This window comes from Penicillium digitatum, chromosome 2 (assembly GCF_016767815.1).
Source record: "Penicillium digitatum chromosome 2, complete sequence".
In the NCBI taxonomy this organism is placed as follows: domain Eukaryota; kingdom Fungi; phylum Ascomycota; class Eurotiomycetes; order Eurotiales; family Aspergillaceae; genus Penicillium; species Penicillium digitatum.
This window is the reverse complement of record NC_089385.1, coordinates 2,381,345-2,408,141: the sequence shown is the minus strand read 5'-3', so window position 1 is coordinate 2,408,141 and position 26,797 is coordinate 2,381,345. Positions and strand designations below refer to the sequence as shown.

The window sequence follows — 26,797 nt, the reverse complement described above, 5'->3', positions numbered from 1 at the left end:
CAAATCTCTCAAACCTTCGTGCTCTCGGTTGTCAATGCTGGTTTCTCATCCCAAAAGAGAAGCGAAATACAAAGCTAGATCCTCACATGGAGGAGGCAAGGCTGCTCGCGTACGACGAAGGAGACAACTATGTGGTCTACAACGTCCGTACCAAGAAGATTGAACGTTCACAGAACGTCATTTTCAATGAGAATCCTTCTCCGGCAAGTCTGCCTGACCCTGCCTATGATCTTAATATTACAGGCATGAACCAAGAACATGAACATGATTCGCAGGATCGTCATATCCCAATCGATTTCCTACGGCCTCACCTCGAGAATCCGTTTAACATACGATCTACCTCCCCACCCTCTCCTACGGTCGAAGATGATCCCGAGGATCAAACGAGGGCTCCGAATGCTCTCGACCCGTCGAATCCCGCGCTCTTTGAAGAAGATCTTGCATGGTCAAATGATGAAATGGCGGGCAGTTTTGGCAGGTGTGTGGTGGAACAAAGGGTGGATACTGGTGCCCACTTTGAAGCAGGTGGGCGAGGGGTTCTCGTCGAACCACAGCCTGTTTCCCGACAGGTTGTTAATATGGACATTCCCCTGGAAACAACCATTGATCTATCTCAGGAAGATCCTCTGCAAGATGACGAGGATCATGATCAATCACCATTACAGCATGATCAAGTAACTTTTGAACATAATTTCTCTCGCCTAGATCCGGTACCGGATGACAGGAGTCGAGATCAAAGCTATGTTCAACCCATTCAGCCCATTCAGCCAGAAACTGGCCAGTTACGACGATCAACACGGATCAAGAAACCTAGCAGAGCTTACATTGAAAGCCTGGCTAGCAAGTCATTCTTTGATTCCAATGTTCTTCGGTTGCTCGCTGAACAGCCAGAGATCCTAATCAGTCTTTTCGCAAATGCTACCTCGAATGAGCAGTACGCTGTATCCAAACTGACGCCTAAAGACATAGGCTTTGAACCTAACAGTTGGTAACAAGCTATGTCCTGTGTCGAGAAAGACAAATGGCTAGTCGCTGCTCACAAAGAACTACATCGTCATCTTGTTAACGGCACCTGGAGAGTGATGTCCAGGACTAAGAGCAAGAAGAAACCTCTTACCCTCCGATGGGTGTTCAAAGTTAAGCATGACGGTACCTACAAGGCACGGCTTTTTGCTCGTGGCTTTCGTCAAGATCCCGACTGCTGATATGGCAGCGGATGGACTGACAAAACCCCTTGGCAAAACGCTATTCAAGCGCTGGATCATCCAAATGGGCCTCACGGTCTATAAAAACGCGCTGAATGGATAATTTACGGTTTGCATACTACAAATGGGGGGTTAATGAAGGTCAAAAACTGGTTTTTTACATGGAGAATTGGGGTTGTTTAAACTATGCTGTCGACTAATAGTGCTAGTCGTGGGGGGTGTTGGAAGGTCACGTGACCACCACTGTTTACTCCCAGTACTTAGTCTCAGTCATAGCATGTAGATAGTTTCTCTCTCTCAAAACGCATCAAGAGATTTCCAGTTACATCTACATTCATCGTAGATCTCTAGTATCTCTAACAGTTCCAATTCGTGAGGGATGAATTTTTCCCCTTTTGCCCCATGGTAGAGTGGTCAGCCCCCCCCCCCAGTTGAGTAGGTGACAGTTCTCACCTAGGTGCGTTTGGTGTCCGGACTTGTCTGCCGATATTGCGTAAAAAGAAGCACTTCAAAGCTTCTCTTCGGAATCTATGTTGTACGGAGCATTTGATCGAAGATCCGACAGTTGGGGTCCACCTGTGGAGATTTTATGACGCAACAAAATCGAACAGGGAATCCAATGAAAGGGAATTTTCAACCTTCTAGTCTTCTCTCCTTCCCCATAATATTCTTGACTTTCCAGTTGCCCAAAACCCCTAGGATAAGAAGGTAGAACTAGTAGGGGTCGGAAAGGGGGTGTGCCATGGATTTATTGCCGGAGAGCCATGACAACGCTCGTCGCGCCCGAGAACTATTCAACTATTTCCAACCCGACAATCCAGCCCTCCTCCCCCATATTTCGAAATTCAGCCAACTGCCATATAAGGCGAGCCCTAACCTCGTTCTGACCTCTCTGGCTCAACTCGCAGCGCTGAAGTTGGGAGTCCAACGCGCAATCATCAGGTATCAGCCTTTCGGCCCCAAAAGAGATCAGCAGCTGATTTAATTTTAGCTTGATCGGTCGGGAAACACTGTATGTGGTCGCAGAAGCAACACGGTCTTTGCATTTGGCCGACAACAGCGTTTGCGACAATGACGGCGATAGCTTGTGGATGGGTTGTTCAAATGGTCCTCTCGCAGGCACTTTGTGTGAGGTAAAAAAATTTGTGCAGATCATGTAAAGAATCGCAATAATTAGTTGAACTGACCAAGTCCGGATAACACTAGGCAACTATTGCACTGCACCCGACTGCGGAAGAAAGACATCGTTACTTCATTGTCGAAGATTTGAAAGAACATCTAACCTTTTGCAACATACCCTGCGTCGCCGGTGCCCCGCACTTTCGATACTACGCCGGTACTCCTCTGACAACTACTAGTGGCATCAATATCGGTAGCCTCTATGTCATCGATCCGCGGCCAAATCTACACCTCAGCGAGCTTCACAAAGAGACACTTAGTGTCATTGGGGCTGCAGTCATGGAATATCTGGAGACATCTCGTCAATCACTAGAGAGCGGGCGGTTAGCAAACCTGCTAACTGGCCTAAATACGTTTGTCCAAGGAGGGGACGGTATTGATCCCATCAAAGAACCTCTTTCGAGACCCTCAAGCTCATCGGGGCTAGATCAATTACACACACCCAGTCCTCTCACAATCCCGACCGAAACACCCGAAAGCGGTAATACGCAAAGATTGAAGAAAGCTGAAAGAAATAAAGCACAAGCAGAAGGTAGCCCTATGGTTGCTTCGGATGCTACATTAACTAGCCACCGCGATCAGAATCCATCCTTTCAACCGGTCAATGCTTCAATAGATTATTCAACCATCGAGAACGGATTAACATTTCAACGCGCGGCACAAATCATGCGAAAGAGCCTGGACCTTGGAGAAGATGGCGGGGTCGTAATATTCGATAGCAATGCCACTCCCGGGTTAGATCTCGACGAAGACTCAAGAGATGCGCCGGCTGACTCTCGGCCCCTGGCCAAAATCTGCGCCTTATCGAGGAAACACAATGATATGATCGGTCCTCAAGATCAGCCGAATTCCTTGCCGATAACTCAAATGGATCGGGGATTCCTAAAGCGTCTGTTACGCAGGTTTAGCAAAGGCGCCATCTGGTATTTCCATGAAGATGGATCTGTCTTTTCATCGGATGATGATGATGCAAGCAACTCAGAAAGCGAAGGCGATGATCTAAACCCCTATTCCCAGAGTCCCAGCATGTCCCAGCCACAACTCCAGGGTGTATTACGGGAAAGCGATCTTCGAACTTTGAGGAAATACTTCCCTGATGCTACTCGTATCGTATTTACGCCTTTGTGGGATTCAGTCAAGTCACAGTGGTTTGGTGGCTGCTTTTGCTGGAGCTCGGCTGAAACTCGCATCTTCAGTGCTCACGTCGAGCTAGGTGGTGTTCTCGGATTTGGTTCTTCACTGATGGTGGAGCATAGTCGTATCCAAAGTCAAGAATCGGACAAGAAGAAGGCAGATTTTATCAGCAACATCTCGTGGGTTATTTCCAGGGACCTTTCTTCTCGATGCCCTGCCAAGGATGTTGCGTTGAAGTCAGTCGAAATTAAACACTAATCGCATCTTTCGGTAGACATGAGCTTCGAAGTCCGCTACACGGAATTCTAGCTGCGAGCGAATTCCTTGCTGAACAAGTCGGTTCCGAGCTCCCCAAGTCCCTCCTTGATACCATTCGTGCCTGCAGTCAAACACTTCTGGATACGTTCGAGCAGATTTTGGATTTCACGAAGATCAACTCGTTTCAAAAGAAGCGACGACACCACACTCTTCGCTTATATGAGGACCGGGGTGTGGCAAAATCATATGCATTGCCTGAGTCTCTACACATTCTAAAGAATACCAACATTGTGGCAGTCATTGAAGAGGTTATCGAAAGTATTGCTTTTGGGGCAACCCACTACAAAGGAGGACTTTTTGACGATTCAAACTCTGCTCCTATCAAGCACGTCGATGTCTCCATTGACGTGGCCCCTGGTGACTGGCTCTTTGTCTTAGACCGAGGGGCTTTGCGGCGTATAGTCATGAACATATTCAACAACGCGCTCAAGTACACCCAGGAGGGATCCGTTTCTGTCCGTCTTGAGATTCAAAAGGGCCCCGTGAACTCGAAAATTGACCACTCCAACGCGCTTCTTTTGACGGTCTCAGACACTGGAAGGGGCATTTCAAGCGAATACCTCCGCTCCGACCTCTTTACTCCTTTTTCGCAAGAGGACCCTTTAGCACCGGGCACTGGACTCGGGATGTCTATCGTTCAAAATATCCTCCGATACCTTGGTGGCAACATCAAAATCAAGAGCCAACTGGGCATAGGAACCACTGCCGAGATTTCAATACCGCTCACATGCCCCAGAAGTGAACGTGAAAAGGATTATAGTATTACTCAAGAGCCTTCTATTCAGTCCACGTTCGATGACCTTCAGTCTCTGAAACGTGAGATCAAAGGAAAGGCAGTATCCTTTCTTCCCTTTGAGGACACTTCATCGAAAGTTCTTCCTTCCACCCGCGCCATCACAAACTACTTGACAGAATGGTATGGTGTAGAACTTCAACCTTGGACCCCGAACGTCCACGTAGATCTCATTGTCATGGATGAAACCCAAATTCCGCGCATGCATTCAGCACCATTACCTAAAGTTCTAGTTCTATGTCGGAATGCGCATCCATCGCAGGCTATCATCCAGAACTTGGAACTACTATGCGAGCGTGTCGAATTGCTGCATCTTCCGTGTGGACCCCATAAACTAGCACGGGCAATCCAACATTGTCTACAAGGAACACCAGTCAAATCATCTTCACAAGTCTTTGATGAAAAGCCCCAAAATGATTGCCCAGAATTTGGTGATCAACAAACCAGCCCAGTCCTACCTCTGGCGACTGCTACACTGCCACTCGCGACCCAAATCCAACCGAACACGAACACCGAAACACTCTCCTCTCTCTCCACCTCTCTCGGGACGAATCTTACGCAGCCACAAAGCCAACCACTTCCAGAAACCAAAGACCTTTTGGTTGACAGGACGGTTCAAACTATCGACGGATCTGAAGGGCTTCGCATTCTTCTAGTTGAAGACAACCCCATCAACATGGCGCTACTTCAGAAGCTAGTCGCTCGGCGTCATCCAAGTATCTTTGATACCGCTGTAGACGGTCAAAAAGCCGTTGAAGCAGTCAAGAAAATGCCCGAGGGGTACCACCTCATATTCATGGGTAAGTCGCTCGCATATTGCACATTGTATCTACGTGCACCAACCCGTTCCTAATAGCTTGGCTGACTTTCACACTTAGACATGTCAATGCCCGTGATGGATGGCTTCGAAGCCACAGAGGCGATTCGGGCCCTCGAGTTGGAACGACAATCCGTATCACCAGCCAGGATCATTGCCTTGACAGGTCTGGGCTCGGATGAACATGTGATGAAGGCATATGCTGCAGGCGTTGACATGTTCGTCACAAAGCCTGTTTCGTTTAAAGAAATTGCTCGACTGATCGATGATGTGAAGAATCACGTTCCTTGGACAGACCAACAGTCACTGTGATTAGGTCGACAATGTTTACTTGTTTCCCAATCACTAGCTCATTCTTTGCTTGTTCTTGTGTACATATTTGAATGAACTGACAACCTGACGCATCTACTGATTGCTCTACACCGAAGATCTTAAAAGTCCGAGTATCTAGGAACAGCGATCTTGATATGATCTGCGCGGATAGGTGACCTATGAAATAAAACAGGGCCGACTCTGAGAAATTATGATGCGTGTATGGGCAGAATAAGAATGGCTTGCATCGAAATTGCAAGGGCAAAACGAATTCAACAACTTGCCGCGCCGACAAAGTTGGTGCAGCAATTTCTGCGCTCAACAACCAACACGCGGATAATATCTTTGTCCCGTCAATATGTCATATATAGACCAATAGCCCTCATCTTCTTCCTCATAACTGTTAATCGATACCCTACGTTGTGTTCTCGCAGGCCGCCAGGGTGGAGTTTACCTTTCCTAATCGGGACTAAAACTGACTTGAAACACAAGATGCGCGAGACCTTGCGGGGGACACGCCGGTGAGTCAGTAGTTATGTGGGTGATCACCGGCGAATCCTCGCTGTAAGATGGGGTTTTATTTTTTTCATAAATAGTGGCAGAGACGAAAAGGAAGTGGCGGTACACAAAACACCAGCCAGGAAGTCTATTAGAAGAAAGGGATAAAAATTGATATATGTCAAAATGAGTTTTGGACCATAACCGCTGGCTAGTCTCGGCGAGATCCATTACATGTACTTTGGCTTCAAATTCGATCAGATCAATGGCTATGATGGCGTCCTTCCTGAAATGCAGCAATTTCCTCCCATAGCAGCCCTAGCCAGGTTTGCACGCCGCATCTGACGAGGCTCGCGAAGAGACTCACGGACGAACTCGGGCTCAGGAGCTGCATCCCGGAGCTCTTTGTTGAATTTCCCCAGCCTCTGTTTCGCAGCAATCCTTTGCTCATAGATCAGATTGAGCCAGTTGGCTAGTCGGTAACCGCCTTTGGCAACCTGCAGCTCAATCGTGCCGATAGCGGAGTTGTAGTATGTCGGGTAGAGATCGCCGGTCTGTAAGGCAGCAGCTCCGTCCGGCATTACCACAGTACAGACCAAGGCATTGGCATCCGACGCCCATCTAGTGGCAGTGGTGACAGTATCACTGATAGTATCACCTTGGATCCAGTTCCGAGCTTGTTTTTTATAGGTGCCAGAAGTGATTTCATCGACCAGGCTCTCGGCCCATCCCTGTGCATCGGCGAGCGAATCACCACCAATCAGTTGTGCGGGCATGTATGTATCCCAATCCGCGTGAAGATTGTCACTGTAGTTATTGAACGTGACCTGAATACCATTTCCGCCAACCTCATAGTTCTCATCGTGCAATGGCTGCGTGAGATCACCAATAATGTGCACAAGGAATCTGAGTGCTTCGGCGGTATGGGCAGTGCTTAGTTTGCGATTGCCTGCACGCAGGGTGTAATTGGCAATTGCAGAGATCGAGCAGCCTTCGTCTCCACAGTCGCGCTCGTAGTCCACATTACAGCTTGTTGGGGGATCATCCATGGCATCAATGTAGTGCAACGGAGCTGACCATTTGCCGTCATCTGTGAGGCGATAACCGTCCGCCCACGACGCAATATTTGCCAAGTATGCGCTAGAAGTGTCATTGAGGATTTCTTGTGCCCTTGAGCTCCATTAGACTTGAAGACTGCCGTTATCTTCAGGTTCTTGGGTGACGTACCATGATGCGGCTTCAGACGAAAGGTAATGTTGTGCAACATAGGCCACAGTTGCATGGCCCAACGCACCCCACGCATTAGCCCCATAAATCACCCCGAAGGTGACGAAAGCAATGCTGGTTAGAGACGCCATTATTGGAAAGTCTTTGAGGGGGTCACCGTCTACAGCAGTTTGCGGAGTGTATGTTCATGAAGGTCAACGAAAATCTGATTGCAACGTATAGTTCCAGGTGCCGGTGGTTTCTACTTGATGCGAGTCGAGATTGCCATGAAGCCAGACGATGTTGCAACCAAAAACTAGACTGATGCAAGGGCTTGTCAGCAGATAAGAACTGGGTTCCGGGGGGGTCTGATTCGTGACCGAAATTGCGGGGCACCAAAGCATTCCAGGGCCACCGGAGACCACCGCTGAAGTGGCCCCCAAAATTTATCTCGATTGCTTCGAATTTCTTAGCAATTGTTTTAACACGAGAAAAAAGAGAAAACAAAAATTTCAAAAAAAAAAAAGAGTTCTTGTTATTCTGTGCTTGATGAGGGATGGATAAACAACGTAATACCTGGAAGTGTAAATTGGGGATAAAAATGTTCAAGTAGGCCGATATTGATTTTGTAAAAAAAAAAAAAACGCCAACATGCTCGCAAAGATAGGGCAGTATAGCAGAGATGGCGAGCAAGAAAAAGATGTTTTCTCGCAGAATCCTCATTTGGTTGCCTCCACCGCCCGTGTCAAACATAAATATAGTAGCGCCCATCGCTGAGAAGAGATTGAGTCCCCAATACATCCGCCGGATGAAAGGTCTGCAATAAAATGCATCATAGGTCATGGAGGTGCCAGCTTCGAGAGCGAGGAAACAGATGCCAAGAAGATCCATTTCGTCCCCCAAAGGTGATGGAGATTGGAAGAGTGGCTTCTTAAGGTATGAAATCCAAGTTTTTTTAGAAAGCGAGGGAATCATTCCGAACAAAGCCAATAGCATGGAAGGTTATTGATCCCAATAGTTGGCCAGCACGACTGATTGTCTGGCTTGGCAGTGACGAGCTCTCGGTCAACAATTTGGAGTCTTCGAGCGGGGATGTCGCGCATCCAGTCATCCTTGCAGTCTTCTAGGAGCCGCTGAAGGGTTCAAGCGCTGATAGATCCTATCGGTGCGTGGTTTTTCTCACGTCTCTTAGCGCCCTCTTGTCGCGCGACCCGCGACGGTGAAACCCAACCTACGGGGAACGAGGGACAAAATTGGGTCTTCCCACTTGACAGACGTTCTCTGTACCTGGACAGTGGTCTGTCAGAATCTCCGGAACTTTGAAGACGGTCAGTTTCATGTATTGTCTCGCCGGGCGAAGTGAACATTGAAGGCGATGATCTCTCCGGAATGGGTCCTTTTTGCTGCTATCGGACCATATGCCGCAGCAGAGCACTCTGTGAAGCGTTTCCAGAAGAAGACAACATAGACTCTACAAGACGGGTTCTATGCCAACAGGGACGGGGTGCTCCTTCAGCCTAAACACCAGCATGCCCTTTCTAGTAAACAGCCGTCATTTCGTGTACCCGGCCGAGAAGCAATACTGAGAGATTGTCCACAAATTACACCGCGCGAGATATGGCACAAGTTAAAAAAAAACCGATACACTTGCCAGCTACTCAGCTGGGGGCAGGCTCCTTGGGTGCTGATTCGAACTCTTTGGTCGCATCATTCGGAAGCTTCCGACCACTACGAACTATTCACGGGTGACCTGGTGCTTTGTAGCTTGGGGATTTTCGTTGGTAAGATACACAACCCTAGTCATGTGCACACTAGCATTGTACTTAACATGGAAGGTAGACCCACGCGCAAAGATTCTCATCTGAAATTCGATCAGTGCTGCGCGGAAGCCTCGGCCCGATCCTGAACCGATTTGGCAATAGCCGGACGTTCCTGCACCAGCTTCAACCAAGCAGCGACATTGGGGAACTCCTTCTCCAAATCAAGTCCAAATTGGCCAGTAAGCAGGTACCAAGGAACAAAAGCGGAATCAACATAGGAGAACTTGTCACCGACAAGATACTGCTTGCCCTCGAGGGCGCGGTTGAGCACGCCCGAAACACGGCGGATTTCATTGACGTAGCGGTCGATTGCGCTTTGTACCTTCTCCGAGTGGTAGTGGGTGAACCAGACAGCCTGGCCGAAGTATGGGCCTTGGCCAGACATCTGGAAGTGGAGCCATTGCTTGGCAAGGTAGTATTCCTTGGAGCCGGTGGCAAAGCTGATGGTGTTTTGCTTGTCGTACGTGTCAACCAGGTACTCGACGATTGCGCCGGATTCCCAGAGCGTGATGTCGGTGTTGGGGTCCTGGATTGCGGGGACGCGGCCATTGGGGTTGATGGACTCGTATGGCTCTTTCTTCATATCTGGGAAGTCGATAATCTTGTGGGTGTACGGAATGTTCAGCTCTTCTAGGACCATGATCACCTTCCAGGGATTAGGACCCGGGCCATGTCCATAGACGGTGATGGGCTTGAGAGACATTGTGTTGATTTTGGTTAGGTGAATTTGTGGGGGGGGTTGGATTGATAGTGAGTGGGAAGTTCGAGTGAAAATAACGAACTAGATCAGGAACTAGGCTCTCTTAAATCAAGCTTCCAACCCCTCATCCCCCCACACTTCCGGTCGATTATTCATCCTGGATAATCGAAGATTCCAACCTTGGAAGCAAGGAGTTTCCCAGGTGGAGCCTGAAGCTGACAAATGGCCCGTGGGGGACCCTGCGGAAATTTCTAGAGCAGGTTTGGATCCCTCCTTGTCGCCTTCGCCGACAAAGACCGGGCTGCCAAGCCGAACTGCCGGGTGTGTCTGCCATGAAAAGGATTACTAACCTGCTGATCTTTCACCAGGGCAACCTTGGAAGACTGAACGACCATGTCAAAGCTGATCGTGAAAGAGAGTGACGCTGCTCCGTACATCTTGCAAAACACTCCGGGGAAACCCAATAGGGAAGATCCAATAGGGGAGTTGACATGAAAAACCGAATATCAACCTAGTTGGAACTTGGGCTGCTTCACGACTCAGAAGGTTCGAATCTTCCCAAGGTCCCAATCACGGTTATCTGAGATCAGATGCTGGATGACAGCACAATCATAGGAGGTTGACTCTTTCTAGAGTTCCGAAGAGAGGCTGACACATCACTGACTTAATCCCCTTGCCGGGGGACGAGCCAATTGCAATGTCATTTATGATCGTGGGAAATCTGTGGATATAGACCGCCAAGGCCACAGGGCGTGTTGGTCAGAATGTCAAAAGAGATAACGTGGATTGTGGAGAGAACACGGGAGTCATCTGGAAAAGGTCGGAGTTGAAAAAAAAAAAAAAAAAACAAAGCTAACAAGCCTCGAACGGTTTCTCTCGGACTAACGTCCCTGCTCATAAAAAGTACTCCGATGCATGTAGATATATCCCTGCAGAATTCAACACAAGGAGATCTGAGAAGTCGATCGAATCTCAAATAGTAGCTCCCCTTTTTCTTATGGACGACAAATCTATCGCTGTCAACAATCGGAGAACTATACATCGGAATAAAAATCTCCGTGCTCGGACTAAGATCGGACTACCAAAAACCAGAACGGCATGCTCGATTACACCGTACTGACCCAAGACTAAAATGGCGATCCAGTGAAGCATTTGCGAGTCACCTCATCTTGAATCCTTGTGTTTTGGTTTCAAATCCGCAACGACCTCATCCTGTAAGCTTTGAAACTACCAACCCCGCTCTTTTGAGTCATCCTAAGCCACTCTGTAAATGGGCAACGTCTAGGGTTCTAGCCATTTTATCCGCAAAATGTAGGAAGTATCCATGAATTCCTTCGTACTCCATAGAAAGGGGTTTGCTATGGAGTACGTATCCTCATCACACAAGCCGTTGCTAACCGACACGAAAGGCAAAACCCCCATCCATGGAGTATACCTGGACCTATAGCCTTCCCTTGGGCGGCCCAGATCACCATTTTACATAGAAAGAATTCATCTCACAATCCTTTGGACAAGATCCAGACCTTCCGAGATTGCAGTTGTCTCAGCCCGAACATGTGTATAGTAGTAAAAATGCAAAGCCACACCAGCACTAAAAGTTAATGGCGCCCTTTCGCAAGATCCTTGTGAACGGGGAAGTCTTGACAAATTATCAAAGGGCGTGCGAATAAATGGCCGAGATAGGAGCCCGCACTGTTCGGTGTCATCGTTTTAGGTCTAGAGGATGGATACACGTGCCCGAAGGAGCAAGTAGCACGTTTTCCCGTATGAGTTTGACTTTTCACGGTCAACTGGTTCGATTGGATAATTCAAGAGCAACTTGAGGATCGGGATTTTGGGGAGGATTTTCCACTCCAACCTCTAGTAGTCCAATAAAACTTGAACTCCGACCCTTACTCCGATCTTTTTAGCGGCCCCACACGCAAGGCAGCTGTGACACTACTGACGTCTTTTTTTGGTCTGTTCCGCGCGTGGTTAACAGTGTATAAAACTTCTAAACTTGGCGCATAACTATGACTGACGTGGTGGGGCTTTGGTATTTGAAATTTTCTTTCTCGGAGTGACAATCTAGTACGGAGTCAATGATGTGGTGATTTACATCTCTATATATAAAGACCCGATGAGATCCCTGTAGATAGGAACATTCCAATCTACTTCATTGCACAGCATAAGATCTAAAACAGTGCCATCCTTCTCTCGCACCTTGTTCACAAACTATCAACGCCAGACCAACTCCCGTCATACTTCATTCACCTTCCGGTTCCATCTACACCTCAACGAACCCTCCATTATTCCAAAATCTCCCCAGTCACACGCACAAAGCGTTATTTACACTACTCAAAATGTTCGGCTACTCCTCCAACGCGTCTTCCAAGACCTCATCGAGCGCAGCCTCAACACACTCCACCGTCTCCACAGCGACAACTCTCAATTCAGCCAACGCCTCTACCAAGAACCACAAGTGGTACTCACTCGGTTCAACATCCTTGAACTCCGGTTTCCAGAATACGACCACGGATATTGAGAAGAAGAAGCTACACAACGAGGCTCTTGCTAGCTACTTTAGCCTGCGCTAAGTGGCTTCGAAGCAGTGGATGGAGGAGGCATCTACTTTGATGCGAATTACCACTATACCCGCTCGATCCACTAGCGATGCTCACGTCTTCTCCCTTGTCCATTTTTTTTGTGCTTGGGGTACTGCAATTGTTTCGATGCTATGTGCTGCTGCGTCTCCGGGTGCTTGTGTTCACCCTTTCGCCGCAACGATTGAATGATTTGGATACCATATACTTTGTTTTGATGGTTTGCGATTTGAATTTACGGTTCAAATGCGTTTTTCAACGCTGATAGTCTGGGCTGTTTGGCTGTTTTTTTATTTAGTTTCTTTTGGTTGGTGTTCCAAAATGTCCTGTGGAAATAGAGGGATATCTCCCATCTCCAAGTTCTTTCTCTCTTAAAATTAATTCTCTCTCAAGTGAAGTTCTCATCTCCATTCCACATAATGACCAAGTTATGTAGCAGTATCTAGTATGCAATAGCTCGTGAAAGAAAATGATCATCAAGATATGTAACAAGGGCTTAAAAAAACAAACAAAACTGCAGCAGACCATGATAAACGCTTACAAGAAGCAACTTGGAACTTCATTATTATACTACAACCCAGCCATCAACTCTCCCATAGATATGGGCTTCCGGACCGCATTCGAGAAGCCTTCGTGGAAAGTAACCCAGACTTTCCGTCCAGCCTTGGACGACTCCTCAGCCCAGCCATCTGCATTGTTTGGATCATTGGGTTGCGCTGTAGGCTGCTCAACCAGCCTACCAAAGAAGTCACGTTTGACAGTCGCTTCCTTCATTGCTTTGGCTGCGGCCATCTCATCGGAATTCTTGGGACCCTTGGTGCCTAGTGTAGCTGCACTCATGGAATCAGACTGCTTTCGCATCGTCGCCTTGCGATACTCTTGGTCTAATACCTGGCGAACGGCATACCGCACCGGCACTGTACCACCCGAAGCCTCGATGGAGCTACCTTTGATCTTCGAGAAGACCACAAGTGAATCGATTGGCCTGTGTGAGAATGTGTGAGCTGTTTGCATTTCAGGGAAGAGGGAAAATCCCACTCACGGTTCCATTCTGTATGCCCATCCACCGTGGCTTCCTTCATGTTCCACGCGGACTTTTTCGAAAGTCACACCCATCCCGGTCATAACACGCACGGCAGACTGGACAAGTGCACGTTCGGACTCTTTCCGGACGGTGGCGGTGCTTCTCTGTTCTCCATTTCCACGGATAACAACCGGCTTGATGTCGGGCGACAGCATGCGGATCAAGTAAGGGACTAGATCTGTGATTATACTTTCATTCGACCGGAAGATACGAGCCATAGGTGCCGAAAAGGAGGCGTTGAATGCAATCATGGCCGCGCGGTTCTGCTTTTGTGCTTCGAAGGCAGCAAAGTCGGCTTTCGGTCCGGAGAAAGGGTGAGGCTCTTCGGCTTCTTCGTCATCATCGTTTTTGTCATCATCGGTGGTTCTGCCAGTGGCCGTAGCAAAGAGATGATGGAATGCAACAACTGACTGGCTGAGGTATGGAATCAGTTCCCACTCTTGGGATGAATGAACTTTCGAACTGATTGAGTCGTGGAAATGAAGCCAGTCGTGGGCGGCGTTGGGTTTGGAGAAATAATTATCATCCTGGTATTGCTGGATGGGATATGAAGCGAAACAATCCGATACACAGCGGTCATGATCACCGCTAGAATCGATCATTTCCCGCAATCGGTTGATTGCGTGTCGCTTGCGCAGATCCGCCACGCCGACAGGAATACGGCTGTTGGGGGTATCGAAGCGATCTTGGAAACTCATGCCAACGGGAGCGTCTGAGAAGCCAGCTCCCTCTGTGAACACGCGGTTCACAATCTCACGGACACCCCCACGACTTAACTCTTTGAAGAACGCGCTACCCTCAGCCGAGGCATTGAGGACCCGATTCTCCAGCCAGTTCCTCGTCAGTCTGAGCGAGGATGGCAACGACTCGTTTCGAAGCTTGTGCGCCACAAACTCTGCGGCAACGAGCACGCTACGAATATCGCCCTCGGCAGACCCTTGGGTCTTGCCACTGCGCTGTTTTCTGCTCGGCATACCCCAGGCTGCTTCACAGAGCCTTCGAGCCCCATCACTGTCGCAGGGGATGCCTTCGCGGCTGAATATAACCTTAACTCGTTGAACAATATTCTCCAACGGTGCTTGGCGGACACTGATCATCTCTGCAATGGATGATGCCCTGAGAGGCCGGAGACTACTGTGATAGAGGTCATTGCAAACCAAAATCAACGGCCGCATGAATCGAAAGTTGTCACCCTTGCGCTTCTTGCCATTGTTGCCCTCTGAAGACAATTTCGCGTTCCGTTGGTCAAGCAAAACAAGCTCAATGAGGGCCTTCATAAAACCACCCTCACCACCACTTCCAGAACCACCAGTGACACCGTCGACTTCGTCCACCACGACACAGACGGGTTTACCGGCACGGCGGACCTTCTTATCACCGACCTCGACGTTCATACCTTTGACGTTCTCAGTTCCCAGCGCATCACGAATGCGGCCTTTGACCACATCCCTGCTGCGGTCATCGCTTGCATTGATTTCAAGCACTTCGAAGCCAGCTTGTCTGGCACATACATGCGCTAGCGTCGTTTTTCCAAGTCCGGGAGGGCCGCTCAATAAGAGAACTTTTCGGTGGATGTACTCTTCTTCATTCTCCTGGGCAAGCTTCTTCGGTCGAGACTTGGCTAGACCAGGGAATACAATTGACTCCCACCCCTTAAGCCAGCGTAAAACTGATCGATGGGTGCGTTCATCTCCAATAAGATCGGTGAATTTACGAGCACGGTATTTCTCTGTCCACATTGCGGAATCCATCTTCTTCTGCTTTGAGCTCATGTTGTTTGCTTCAATGGTGTGCTGGACTTGGGGTGGAGGAATTGTATTCGCGGGCTTTTTGTCCTTGGCGGCATCGTCCAGCAATTGGTGAATGTCGATACCGTAATAGCTCTTCGTCGCCTTTCCAGGTTCTGTCTCAGACCGACTAGCGATAATTTGCTTGTAGGAAATGGGAGCCTGGACCTTCCTTTGTGAGACATCGTGGGTCTTGCCAGCACAGGTCTTGATCTGGAACCTCCTTGGGGCCTTTGGCGCAGGCCGCGGTGTCAATTGTAATAGTGTTCTGGAAGAGCTAGGTGTGGGATTCGTTATCTCGTTCAATTTCGTAGATACCGGCGGCGGTACCAGTATGCTAGGGAGCTGCGCCGGAGGCTCCTGGAAGAAGTGCTCAGGCAGGTCATATTGATTTTTCAGCTGCTCGTCCCTGAAAGCAGCGAGGTCCTCTTCTTCTTCGTCGTCATCAACGAAGCCTCCAACCATGCGCTGGCGCTTCGGCTCTGTCGACTGCGAGCCTCCCTCGACATTTGTGACTTTCCTCTTCTGCGAATCGTTGGTCGCATTGTTAGATGTGGGCGCAAGCGCGCCCGGAGACGCCAAAAACGGCATTTTAGAAACAGGTGGCGAGGATGGGATAAAAGAGAGGTTCTGAGTAGGAGTGCGAATAATTGGTCTCGGAGTCGCTACGTTCTTTGTTGGCGTATCTACCATGTGGTTGTCAGTGCCACCATTTCCAGGCAATGAGGGCTTGGGATCGCGAACCAGGTCGTATGTCGTCTTCGCTACGAAACACATCAGACAAATCCCACGCTCGGTGTTGAATCACAACTCGATTGCGGGTTTGTTCGCAGCGGTGCAGGTGGATTGCCTCGAGGTCGTCGGAGAATGATTCGGACGGTGGGATTGCGTTGTCAGGACCTTCGGAGTGGAGGTGAAGGGCAGGATCAAACGAGGACAAGAATGATGGCGAGGAAGGAAGCATTCAAGCGTTCAGACATCTCATGTCATTGAGTGATCTCCGATGTAATTCCCATCTGATAGACGCGCGACGCGTGAACAGCGCGCTAGTCCCGTTTTGGCTGCAAAGTCCTTTTTAACAAAGCTCTTCTCCAAAGCTGTGTCTACCAGTGCACTCAAGCAGTGTGAAATTTGTAGTCTGAAGAATTTTCAAAGTAAAGCTTGAAGTTTCTAGTCTTAGATAACGTTTCAATCAAATCAAAATCGGATCAAAAATGAGGGACTTTTGATTTGGTATTTAGACCAAACTAATCTTGGTTCCAGTCCTCCAGGCAATGGTATACTGTACGGTTCATTTAACATACAAAAAAGGTATCAACCGGCTCAATAGGTCATGATACAAAAGAGCAAAAATTCATGCAACCCCCAATCAGGCGTTCTTGACCTTCTCGGTCAGCTCGGGCACCTTGTCGAACAGGTCACCGACGAGACCAACATCAGCAATCTGGAAGATGGGGGCCTCGGGATCCTTGTTGATAGCAGCAATGACCTTGCTGTCCTTCATACCAGCCAAGTGCTGTATAGCACCAGAGATACCGGCACAGAGGTAAAGCTGAGGAGCAACGTTCTTACCAGTCTGGCCAACCTGCAGGCTGTTATCAGCGAAGCCACTGTCAACAGCAGCTCGTGAAGCACCAATAGCAGCGCCGAGGGAGTCTGCCAAGGGAAGCATGATGCGATCAAAATCCTCCTTTGACTTCAAGCCACGACCTCCAGACACGACGCGGGTGGCTGTAGCGAGTTCTGGGCGCTCCGACTTGGCCAATTCCTCGGACACCCACTCAGTCATCACGGGAACGTTGGGGTCCGCTCCATCGACGACCTCGGCAGAGCCACCCTCAGCCTCAACGTCCTGGAAGGCGGTGCCTCGTACTGTGATCACCTTGACGTTGTCAGTGGACTGGACGGTCAGAATCGCGTTGCCGGCGTATATGGGGCGAACAAAAGCTGGATTGTGGTCAGCGACCGGATCACATGTCAATTTCCTTCCTCGGGTTTTCACCTACTGTCCTCGCTCTCGATGCCAGTGATGTCCGAAATTTGCTGCACATCCAAGAGAGCAGCCACGCGGGGCAGCAGACTCTTTCCGAAGGCAGAGTGACCTGCAACAACGTGGGTGAATTCGCCCTTCTTGATGTTCTCGACGAGAAGAGGGGCATAGTTTTCGGGGAGACCCTGTTGTGCAAGAAATCCAACTGTCAGTTTGAGCTCATTTCTACAGATACTGATTTGGAGGATACTGGGGTGTATACCTTTTCGTATGCGTCATTATCCACGGCCAGCACTTTCTCAATACCCTTAATCTTAGCAGCCTCGGCAGCGGATGTGCCCTTGACACCGGAGCCAGCGATGAAACCCGTTACTGAGCCACCGAGCTTCTGTGCAGCTGCAATTGCCGAAAAAGATGAAGATTCCAGCTTGCCATTGCGCTGCTCGAGAACGGCAAGGGTCGAGAGGAGGCGGGCAAGCGCCGAAGAAGCGGGCTGGCTCAGCTTCCGGGTGGGTTGGAGCTGAGAGCGGGCAGCCCGCAGGACAGAGTGCCGAGCGATCGGAATCATGGTGACAACTTGGTGGAATTATTTGGCGCTGTTCTTCCAGGCGTGGGAGAAGAGCAAGGTTGAAGCTCGGCGATTCACGGTGATGTGACTTTCGGTGGCTATCGTCGGGATGCCAAGACTGGCTCCCGAGGTCGGACTCGGTTAATGCGGTAAATGTATATTCCCAAGTACGCATGCGATGGTGATGGAAGGGACTCAATCTACTCTATTGCCCTGTGATATTATAAAGTGATGGTTTAATTGTCTATTGTTAGATTAAGTTACTGGCACAATACAAATAATCGGAATAATAGACACTTGACATTTTGTACGCCAGAAATACCTTTACATGCAGAAAACATTAAGAGCTATAACCTTCATGAAGTCGACTTTCTCTTCTTCTTGCCACCAGTCTTCGTGGCGATGGGCTTGGTTGTGTTACCGTCCTCAAGAGCCTGGGCCTTGAGCTGCTGGAGCTTCTCTTTCCGTGCGGCCACGGATGCAGCATCCTCCTCATCTTCTGCGGGCTTAGTCTTCTTGGTCTTCTTCTCCTCGAGCAGCTTGCCATCTCCAGTGGACTTGCGCTTCTTGGAGTCATTGATAGCTTCGGTCTCAGGGGCAGCTTCCAGCACATTGGCATCCTCTACCCACAACTCATCAGCGAGCCAAATAGGCAGGGCCATGGTGTTGGCACCCTTGATGTGAAGAGCCTTGATATTTCTCCAGCCCTTTGCGACGAACCTGTCGGTCAAACCGTTGACAACCGCGGCAATATTTTCAGACAGCTGCTCGGCTGTGAACTTGGACGAACCGACACGGACGGCAGCGGTGGTGGATGGTGCGAGCTGCACGGCGGCACAGTTCAATGTACGCTCGATCTCCTTAGCGACAACAAGAGGAGAGGCGAAAGAGGCGTTCTTTTCTTCCTTGGCGGACGAGTTGTTCTTCTTGGTGTCCTTCTTGACCCGCTTGCCATCCACCTTTTCGATATCGGCAATACGGATGGGAATTGGGCGCTTGCTAGACTTGTAGAAGATCTTTCCGAGTGTCTGCACCAGGCGCATAGCGATACGGTCGTCGGCAAGGAATACATCGTGCTCGGCGAACAATTGGCGACGGCTCTCGAAGCTCTTGTAGCGGGCCTTAAGTTTAGAGAAACCAATGACCTTCTCGATGCGAGAGGAAAGTCCCTGGGGGAAAGATGGGTCGGCAATGATATCCTTAACGCCACGCTGAGGGTCGGCAGTAATCAAACAGATACTAAGCGAGGGAGATGTGTTGAGAGAGTGAGGGATGCTGATCTTGCCGGGCTTCAGGCGGTTCTTGTCCACCACATGCTGTTTGGTGGTTAGAACGAGCCAGATGGCTTCGTTCTTGGTCGCACTTTCCTCGCCATCGGAGTCATCGTCGCCAATAAGAGTCTTCTTGGTGTTAGTCTTCTCCTGTTCCTGCAGAGTAGACTTGATGTGCTTCAGCAGCGCGGTGGAAGCTTTGAGGGCCTTGTTGAATTAAGATAAGCACTTTGCGAATTTTGATCCCAGGAATCATTGGAACTGACCTGTGGCTTGTCAAGCTGGTAGGGGGAGCCTGAAGTCACCTTCGAGGTGAGTTGAGTAGTAGAGGTGCCCATTTTAGCAAGTTGTACACTCGAAGGATATCTCCAATTTTTTTTGCAATCATATCGGGACTCAAAAAAATTTCGGAAGGCGGTGGCAGTTCACCTATGCTTGGCAGCCCAGACCCCAGTTAGTGCCTGAGGCCTATATCGCGCCACGGTTTTGTCGGAGTTTGAGGGGCTCGAAAACCAAATCTCGGAAAAACTATCTTAAACATGGTTAAAAAGAGACACGTTGGGCAAAATATGATGCTAGAAAAATGAACTTTTATCCATGCTGCATCACCGAGGTCCGAATATCGATCGGCATGCAAACCGAGGACAAGTTGACCTTGTTATCTTATTTAGGGTGCACAAATATCAGATCTATGGGCAAACTACTATCCTATATCTAAAACGGCTCGTCGAAAGAGTATCTCTTAAATGCTTGAAAGAAAAGCGAAATCACGATGGAAAGTTACCGTGACCACCGGCAAGATAATCTACTCAAGCAAAAATGAGCTCTAGTTCTTCAATATGCTATCCATCCGACTCGGGCTCAGTGCCCAAATATAAATTTCGTTCGAATGATATTTCCACGACATGCAAGTTTGCAACATCTACCACGCCCAAGTACTCTGACAACTCACGTTGTGATTTCCACTTCCGACTTACTGTGATGACACCAAAACTCCGTGAAGGGGTGGATTGAATTCTGAGACGAAAGGCGAGGGAGCAGTAGCGAAATGTGAAATCAAATAGCGCAGTTTTTTTTTCGCATATTTGCAGTGAAGTTCCAGTGAAGGTGATTGTGTTGGTTCCCTTTTGGTAGTAGCTTCTACTGTATGCAAGGGAACGAAGTAATTCTAGAGTGGCTGATGAACGTGTTTCAAGTAACCAAATGCGTCAATGGAAATAATGCGGCTACAATAAGCTCGACAGTAACCCTAATCTTAGGCTGTTTCGGACTATCTAAAATTGCAATACTCGCTCTCGTCTCCCAGAAAAGGGAATCTCGCGAAAAAAGTGATCGTCACCTAAAGGGCGCCAAGGCTATCACGGGTTGGGTAACTATTTATAGACAACAGGTTGGATTTCCATGTGCGGAGTAGATCAGGCCATTGTTTTAATGTGTACTTGTAGATGTCTTGAAGCATTGTCATAGAAAATGACCAATTTAACTAGTGAAGTATATTGGATTTAATATTACAGTGAGAGTGAGAAATTGCATGTCGCACGCACAGCGTAGACCCACATCTACTATAAATGTGTCATATACTGCAAGACTAGGCATGGGTTTCATCGTAGGATGCCAGATTACCGAGGCTCGTACTTGTGCTGTACATTGTATGACCATCCCTGGCCACAACTAACTATGCCGAAAAGTCCGCTGTGTGGTCTATACACACATCTAAAAGGACATAATTACACACCGGAGCGTTCTTACAAATAGTGATCTCTAACAGTTATCATTCTAGGCCAAACAGATCCTCTTACTAAAGTCTAGGACACCGGCGCAGAATTCTTGTTCAACTTACATTGACCTTAACTATCCATTGCAGGTGTCCACATTTGGTGAAATCGAGAATGGAAACCTTGTGAAAATTGAATTACAACATAGTTCATATGATACGGATGGTGGCCACCGGTAAACCGAACTGTGTAAAGTCTCCGGTTTTAATATTTAGGATGCCGGAAAGCGAGCAGGACGAAGCATGATGTATATCGACATGGTTACAACATTGCCCGCATGTCGCATATAACCCCGGAAGCCGGGTGAGCTTCTTCCCATGATATACATCATAAGTGCACTGTAGCGATACGCGAATTTCGTTTCAAAGCATCTAGTAGAAAAAAAGGAGTTGGGTTGATAGATTGAAGCAGGCGTCTGCTAAAAATCCAAAAGAATCGGTCCGGGGACTGTGGAGCTTAGTATCGTACCCGAGAAGGTAGGTTTGATGCTTCGGTGTCGGCTTTGAATTCCTACTTGGATGTGCCTGTACCAACTATGGTGTGAGTAGAATTGCACGTCAAGACAAAAGCGTGCCTTGATCAGAAGCCCGCTTTGGCCGAACTTGGTTATTGCATGAAGAATGAGGAGCACGTGGGCAATACTGTTGGATGTTAGGTTTTGCCGCACAGTTATTGATTACGTGCATTAATCATAAGTTTAGTGTAATTCTGAAGGTCTGCTAGAGCGTGCTTTAACGCGGAATAGGCCGCGCTATCTTGAACAGTAGGATCAAGACTGCTGTAGATCGACAGGTCCGTCGGCTTATAGCTCGCTTGTCATTGTTCCACTGGTCTGGTTGGCTGGTTGTCCACAAAGTGGATGGGCGGAGAAACTTTCGGCTAGAGTATGGAGAAGTGTGTGAAAGAAATTTATAGCGCGGAGTCGTCGTCATTGCGGGCTGAGATTATAGCCCAACATCTACGTGAGGAATACGGAGTACAAATGATGATGTACAATGAAGGTACGGAGTACTCCGTATTCCACAAGGTACTTCGTCACCGACTGGTCCAATGCAAATCCACATGTAATGCGATAATTACAACTTGACACTTGACATCTCAATCACTATGGTTTGTAGGAACTTCTTCTTATAGCCTCTTACATTCTGGGTGATTTTGAATATCTTTAGAGTGTGTTAGAAAGGGTTATAACTTGACGATTCCGATGTACATACCTATAATTTTCAGCAACGCAATATTTGGTAATCTTTGAAATGAGAATAACAAAGCCTTCTACTCTTTTCGAAGCCGAGATATGGTGCTAGAGAATATCATCTATGGCTTTCGGCCAAAAAGGAGCTAAATCAAAATCACGATTGTTGAAAAATCAATTACATTTACTGTGTGTTTTGCGCTGCAACACCCGGTAGCGAAACACGCTACCTCCTGGTTCTCTGGGGACACTTATCTACCCCGTACCTAGTACTTGCATCATGGGCTGACATTTAATTTTTTTTGCTAAGCCAGAAGTGGGCCAGATCTGGTACGGAGCATTTTTTAGAATTTGGTTCGGGTGGGCTATCGTTTTAGCCCAGTGAAAGTGGGATACAAGATAGACTAGGGAGCAAGCGCTAACACCGTCAGGGGAAATCCCCTTGCTGGCTGCGCACATCGCACTTGTAAGTTTTGAAATAGCTGGGCGGGAGGAAATAGATTGGTCAGTTTATCGGATTAGCCTAAGGCTGTCAGGGGGTGAAGGTCTTGTACTTAAACCCTGCCGTTATTACCCCTGGGGCGGGATTGTTAGGGACTGTCTACAACAGTCAGTTAACAACGTGAGGTTACAAGAGTTGTAACATTGTTAGGGGGAAGTAACTTCAATAGTGTGCTCTATTAGATTACTGGTATCAAGCAAGAATTGAACAAAGCACTACGATATTAAAATGGAACAATAAGCTACTCCGTACTGGTACCCATGGATACGCAAGGAATTTCGGTAGGCCAAGTGGATACTGATTGGTGTACCTGAATTCTGGGGCCCAAAGAGGTGAAATATCTGCTTCTGATTGGCTCCCCCTGGCAGTTTCTAATCTCGTTTCAACGCCAAGCCGCAGGGACTAAAGGTAAACAAAAGAAAAAAGGGAACTACCTCGCCCATCACGTTGTTGTAGAACTACCCCAACTGGAGAGGAAAGAGAGAAAGAGATGGACTTTGTGCATAAAGTACATAGGAATGAACTCACGAGATGATTATACTGTACGGAAGATATGCCAAGCAAGTAGCATCTTCTGTCTAGGGTCCACTACCAAGGCAGGGTAAGACAGCTTGTACCTCGAAGCACAGCTTCGTATCCCGTACCTGCCCCTTTTCCCGTGACAGTCACGCTAACGCTATTGGGGCACAGACTGAATCGCCCCCCCTCCTTTTTGTCTACTCTCTCTGACCTCTTCTTCCCCGGTCTTTCCACCCACAGCTCTCCTTTTCGAAGTTTTCCGCACCAGAGGGATTCGACCTCTCCACATTCATTTGAAAACCGCTGTCCTTTACTCGATCGTGTAAAACAAACGCGCGACAACATTTAAATGTAGGTGCTATCTCCCATTTGTCTTTTTTACATGTTGCAGTGGCAAGTCGCAATGTTGTGTGGTGTGGATTGGTATGTGTCCGGGCGCAGCTTAGTATATTGTGTTACGCACCAACACAATACACCGGGACTCAATCGCGCCCCAGCTATCCAATTCGACGAGAACTTATTGGACGAGACGAGGTGTGCATGGATGTGACGCAACTAACGCATTAAGATCAACAGTTTCTCACGCCCAGTACGATGAAGTTCCAAAATACCGTTGCCGCACTCGCGACGGTTGGCCTCGCAGCCGCTCACGGTCATGGCCACGCTCACGCCCACAAGCGCGCTGCTGAAACCGAGACCGTTTCGGTCCCCGGCCCAGTTGTGTATGATTTTGTCGTATTGGACCCGTCTAAGTCCGGCCGTCCCCAGCCCATCAGCAGCGATGAAGCTTGTAAGGGTCTCGCAGACCATGAGCTTGAATGGCTTTCCTCTGCTGTTGCTGCTGCTTGTCCATCTAGCAGCTCCAGCACGGCCGCAGCCACGTCGGCTTCCACATCGACTCCCACGTCCGCCCCAACAACGACTGCTACCGTTGCTCCTGCGATCCTCCAGGAGGCCTCGGCTGTTATCACCCCCGCCAGCTCGTCGAGCACAGTTGGACTCACCTCTAGCTTTACCAGCACAGTTGAGCACACCTCTAGCTCCACAAGCACAGTTGAGCATGCCTCTAGCTCCACGAGCACAGTTGAGCATGCCTCTAGCTCCACCACAACAACTGCCGCCGCTACCAAGAGCTCTTCCAGCTCAAGCAACTCCGGTGCCACCGGCCTCACTGCCGACTTCCCCGATGGAGAGATTGACTGCGGTGACTTCCCTTCGGAGTACGGTGCTCTTGCCCTTGACTACCTTGGTCTTGGTGGTTTCTCGGGCATTCAGTACGTCACTGTCCTCGATGACATTATTAGCGATATTGTGACCGCCGTTACTGGCGATGAGTGCCACCACGGTGCTTACTGCTCCTACGCTTGCCCCCCGGGATACCAAAAGTCTCAGTGGCCTACCATCCAGGGTAGCACCGGCCAGTCCGTTGGTGGCCTCCAATGTAAGACCGATAACAAGCTCTACCTCACCAACAAGAACTACAAGCAACTTTGCATTCCTGGTGTTGGGGGTGTCCACGTGCAGAATAAGATGTCTGATAACGTTGCCGTTTGCCGTACTGATTACCCCGGTACTGAGTCTGAGACCGTTCCTCTCTCTGCCACCCCTGGTGTTGTCCACGACCTGACTTGCCCCGATGGTGATGACTACTTCCTCTGGGAGGGTAAGGTCACCTCCGCCCAATACTACGTCAACCCCAAGGGTGTGACCACTGAGAAGGGTTGCCAGTGGGGTGACGGCACCGAGTCCATCGGCAACTGGGCTCCCATCAACCTTGGTGTCGGTTACACCACGTCTGGAAAGTTCCTGTCAATCTTCCCTAACACCCCAACCACAACTAAGGCTCTTGACTTCAACGTTAAGCTCGAGGGAGACAACCTTAGCGACGAGTGCCGTTACGAGGGTGGCAAGTTCTACGACTCCAAAGGTCTTATCAGTGGAAATGGCGGATGTACAGTAAGTTTTCTATCCCCCGAACCTCTTGATTTGCAAAACTTCATGCTAACGGTATTTCTCACCAGGTCAGTGTCAACTCTGGCAAGGCCTACTACGTCTTCTACGATTAAATATCGCAACCGCTTTTTGGTCGGCAGCAGCCCTTACACTGCCACGCGAAACTCGATGAGCTACCCACGCTTGAATTCCACTAAGGCGATCAGAGTTTACGCTCTCATCTCACTTCCCTGTGTGCATCTGTCTATATTCCCGGTTTCTTAATCGAAGGGTCATTCTTCTTTTCTGTGTATCTTAAGTTCTATTTTGTTTTCTGTGTGACTGGGCTCGCAATCCAATCCTCGTTGCATTTTTTCAGTTTTATTTTCTTATGACCACATTTACCCCCTGGTCAGGCACATTGATGGGAGCGATATCTTTTTTTTTTATTTGACGGTTAGATTTACCTTCTTTATTTTCAAGTAACAATCAGTTCTTGATTTCAAATCTATCTCCGTTCCCTTCGCTTTAATCTTTGTTCTGGTGGCTGAATCTTGGATTTCCCTGCCCAAAAATTCCTTTCGGTCACTAGCTTTTCTCTGTGTCTCGCTCGAGGTGGAAGACCTGAGTGTATAGGTTGTTTCAATAGGGAGTCGTAGCACAGCCGGTTCTGTAATAGTCGGTCATCAGCTGGCCACTTTTCTGTGATCTAGTCCAGCAGATATGCACTATATGCCTTGAAACTACCTTCTTCGTCCTTTGAATGATAATCCACAGCTGTCTTTCATTGTTTCTCTCTCATGATCAAGTAGGCGCAAGAGCTAGCTGCCTACTCCAGCGGCCGTCAACGCTGGGATTCTTCGTTCAGACACACGTTGCATAAGCTTCTCGTCAGCACTTCATTTTATTTGATGTATTTTATTTGAGCTGCCTACAGTTCCCCACAATGTGAGGGACCAGATGGTTATTAGTGTGGCGGCAAGCACTGGAGCATATGACATGTCGCGTGCATGATGTAACGATAAATACACAACCCCGCCCGGTCCTGCATGGTCGCGTCACTCCTTCTGTGTCTGTGGTGGAAATGAAATGTCCACCTACAAATTAATGATGCACATTAAATCCTGCTGGAACGAATCTTGCCCAAGTGTCACAAAAATCAGCTATTCTCGCTAGTCACGTGCCTCTACATAGAGAAGCGAAGCCCTAATTAATCGTGACAACTGAGGCGCGGGGCGTTCTATACCTAGTAGGTTTACAGCCATACACAATAGCCGCTGGCGTAAAATTCCTTATTTGATGCTCTCTGGAGAATTAGTATACCTGGCTGGAAACTTATCTGATCACATGCGTGGAATGCAATTGTTGCCCGCCATGCAAACGAGCCTTACTCCGTGCCACACAGACGCAGCAACCGACGACACACGCTGCGCCCAACTGCATCAACTTCTCTCTCTCTTGATTTGTGACCGTAAGATCTTAAGTGTCAGGAACTCGTCTGTTTCCATTCTCACCTACCTTTCAGGTTTCAAACCATAGCCCTCACCGGGGGTATGCGCCCATCTAATTGGATTGCGTGTGCTTGATGATGAGTGATACGGCATGCCCAAGTC

General features: G+C 48.7%; 10 protein-coding genes across 10 annotated transcripts; 5 read left to right on the top strand and 5 right to left on the bottom strand.

The window, feature by feature from the left end:
* Positions 1 to 245: 245 nt before the first annotated feature.
* On the top strand, positions 246 to 992 carry Pdw03_6898 (Retrovirus-related Pol polyprotein from transposon TNT 1-94; the record flags this gene model as incomplete). Its single annotated transcript, XM_066101488.1, has 1 exon — positions 246 to 992. One exon carries the CDS (start codon positions 246 to 248, stop codon positions 990 to 992), a length of 747 nt encoding a protein of 248 aa, XP_065956571.1.
* Positions 993 to 1,947: 955 nt separating this feature from the next.
* Positions 1,948 to 5,758, top strand: Pdw03_6897 (CheY-like superfamily; the record flags this gene model as incomplete). The annotated part of the gene is made up of 6 exons (XM_066101487.1): positions 1,948 to 2,147; positions 2,197 to 2,338; positions 2,412 to 2,757; positions 2,812 to 3,697; positions 3,793 to 5,429; positions 5,508 to 5,758. 6 exons carry the CDS (start codon positions 1,948 to 1,950, stop codon positions 5,756 to 5,758), a joined length of 3,462 nt encoding a protein of 1,153 aa, XP_065956570.1.
* Positions 5,759 to 6,525: 767 nt separating this feature from the next.
* Pdw03_6896 (Nuclease PA3, putative) lies at positions 6,526 to 7,614 on the bottom strand (the record flags this gene model as incomplete). Its single annotated transcript, XM_014678954.1, has 2 exons — positions 6,526 to 7,426; positions 7,484 to 7,614. The coding sequence occupies 2 exons, from the start codon at positions 7,612 to 7,614 to the stop codon at positions 6,526 to 6,528; spliced, it is 1,032 nt and encodes a 343-aa protein (XP_014534440.1).
* Positions 7,615 to 8,837: 1,223 nt separating this feature from the next.
* Pdw03_6895 (uncharacterized protein) lies at positions 8,838 to 9,327 on the top strand (the record flags this gene model as incomplete). The annotated part of the gene is made up of 3 exons (XM_066101486.1): positions 8,838 to 8,900; positions 9,117 to 9,243; positions 9,302 to 9,327. 3 exons carry the CDS (start codon positions 8,838 to 8,840, stop codon positions 9,325 to 9,327), a joined length of 216 nt encoding a protein of 71 aa, XP_065956569.1.
* Positions 9,328 to 9,334: 7 nt separating this feature from the next.
* Pdw03_6894 (Glutathione transferase) lies at positions 9,335 to 9,985 on the bottom strand (the record flags this gene model as incomplete). The annotated part of the gene is made up of 1 exon (XM_014678955.1): positions 9,335 to 9,985. The coding sequence occupies one exon, from the start codon at positions 9,983 to 9,985 to the stop codon at positions 9,335 to 9,337; it is 651 nt and encodes a 216-aa protein (XP_014534441.1).
* A 2,339-nt stretch (positions 9,986 to 12,324) lies between these two features.
* On the top strand, positions 12,325 to 12,558 carry Pdw03_6893 (uncharacterized protein; the record flags this gene model as incomplete). Its single annotated transcript, XM_014678956.1, has 1 exon — positions 12,325 to 12,558. The coding sequence occupies one exon, from the start codon at positions 12,325 to 12,327 to the stop codon at positions 12,556 to 12,558; it is 234 nt and encodes a 77-aa protein (XP_014534442.1).
* A 576-nt stretch (positions 12,559 to 13,134) lies between these two features.
* On the bottom strand, positions 13,135 to 16,399 carry Pdw03_6892 (Sister chromatid cohesion factor (Chl12), putative; the record flags this gene model as incomplete). The annotated part of the gene is made up of 3 exons (XM_014678957.2): positions 13,135 to 13,549; positions 13,607 to 16,121; positions 16,180 to 16,399. The coding sequence occupies 3 exons, from the start codon at positions 16,397 to 16,399 to the stop codon at positions 13,135 to 13,137; spliced, it is 3,150 nt and encodes a 1,049-aa protein (XP_014534443.2).
* A 405-nt stretch (positions 16,400 to 16,804) lies between these two features.
* On the bottom strand, positions 16,805 to 17,993 carry Pdw03_6891 (Electron transfer flavoprotein alpha subunit, putative; the record flags this gene model as incomplete). Its single annotated transcript, XM_014678959.1, has 3 exons — positions 16,805 to 17,382; positions 17,442 to 17,610; positions 17,688 to 17,993. The coding sequence occupies 3 exons, from the start codon at positions 17,991 to 17,993 to the stop codon at positions 16,805 to 16,807; spliced, it is 1,053 nt and encodes a 350-aa protein (XP_014534445.1).
* Positions 17,994 to 18,349: 356 nt separating this feature from the next.
* On the bottom strand, positions 18,350 to 19,602 carry Pdw03_6890 (Ribosomal protein L1; the record flags this gene model as incomplete). The annotated part of the gene is made up of 2 exons (XM_014678960.1): positions 18,350 to 19,471; positions 19,531 to 19,602. The coding sequence occupies 2 exons, from the start codon at positions 19,600 to 19,602 to the stop codon at positions 18,350 to 18,352; spliced, it is 1,194 nt and encodes a 397-aa protein (XP_014534446.1).
* Positions 19,603 to 23,846: 4,244 nt separating this feature from the next.
* Pdw03_6889 (SUN) lies at positions 23,847 to 25,318 on the top strand (the record flags this gene model as incomplete). The annotated part of the gene is made up of 2 exons (XM_014678961.1): positions 23,847 to 25,208; positions 25,274 to 25,318. The coding sequence occupies 2 exons, from the start codon at positions 23,847 to 23,849 to the stop codon at positions 25,316 to 25,318; spliced, it is 1,407 nt and encodes a 468-aa protein (XP_014534447.1).
* Positions 25,319 to 26,797: the final 1,479 nt, after the last annotated feature.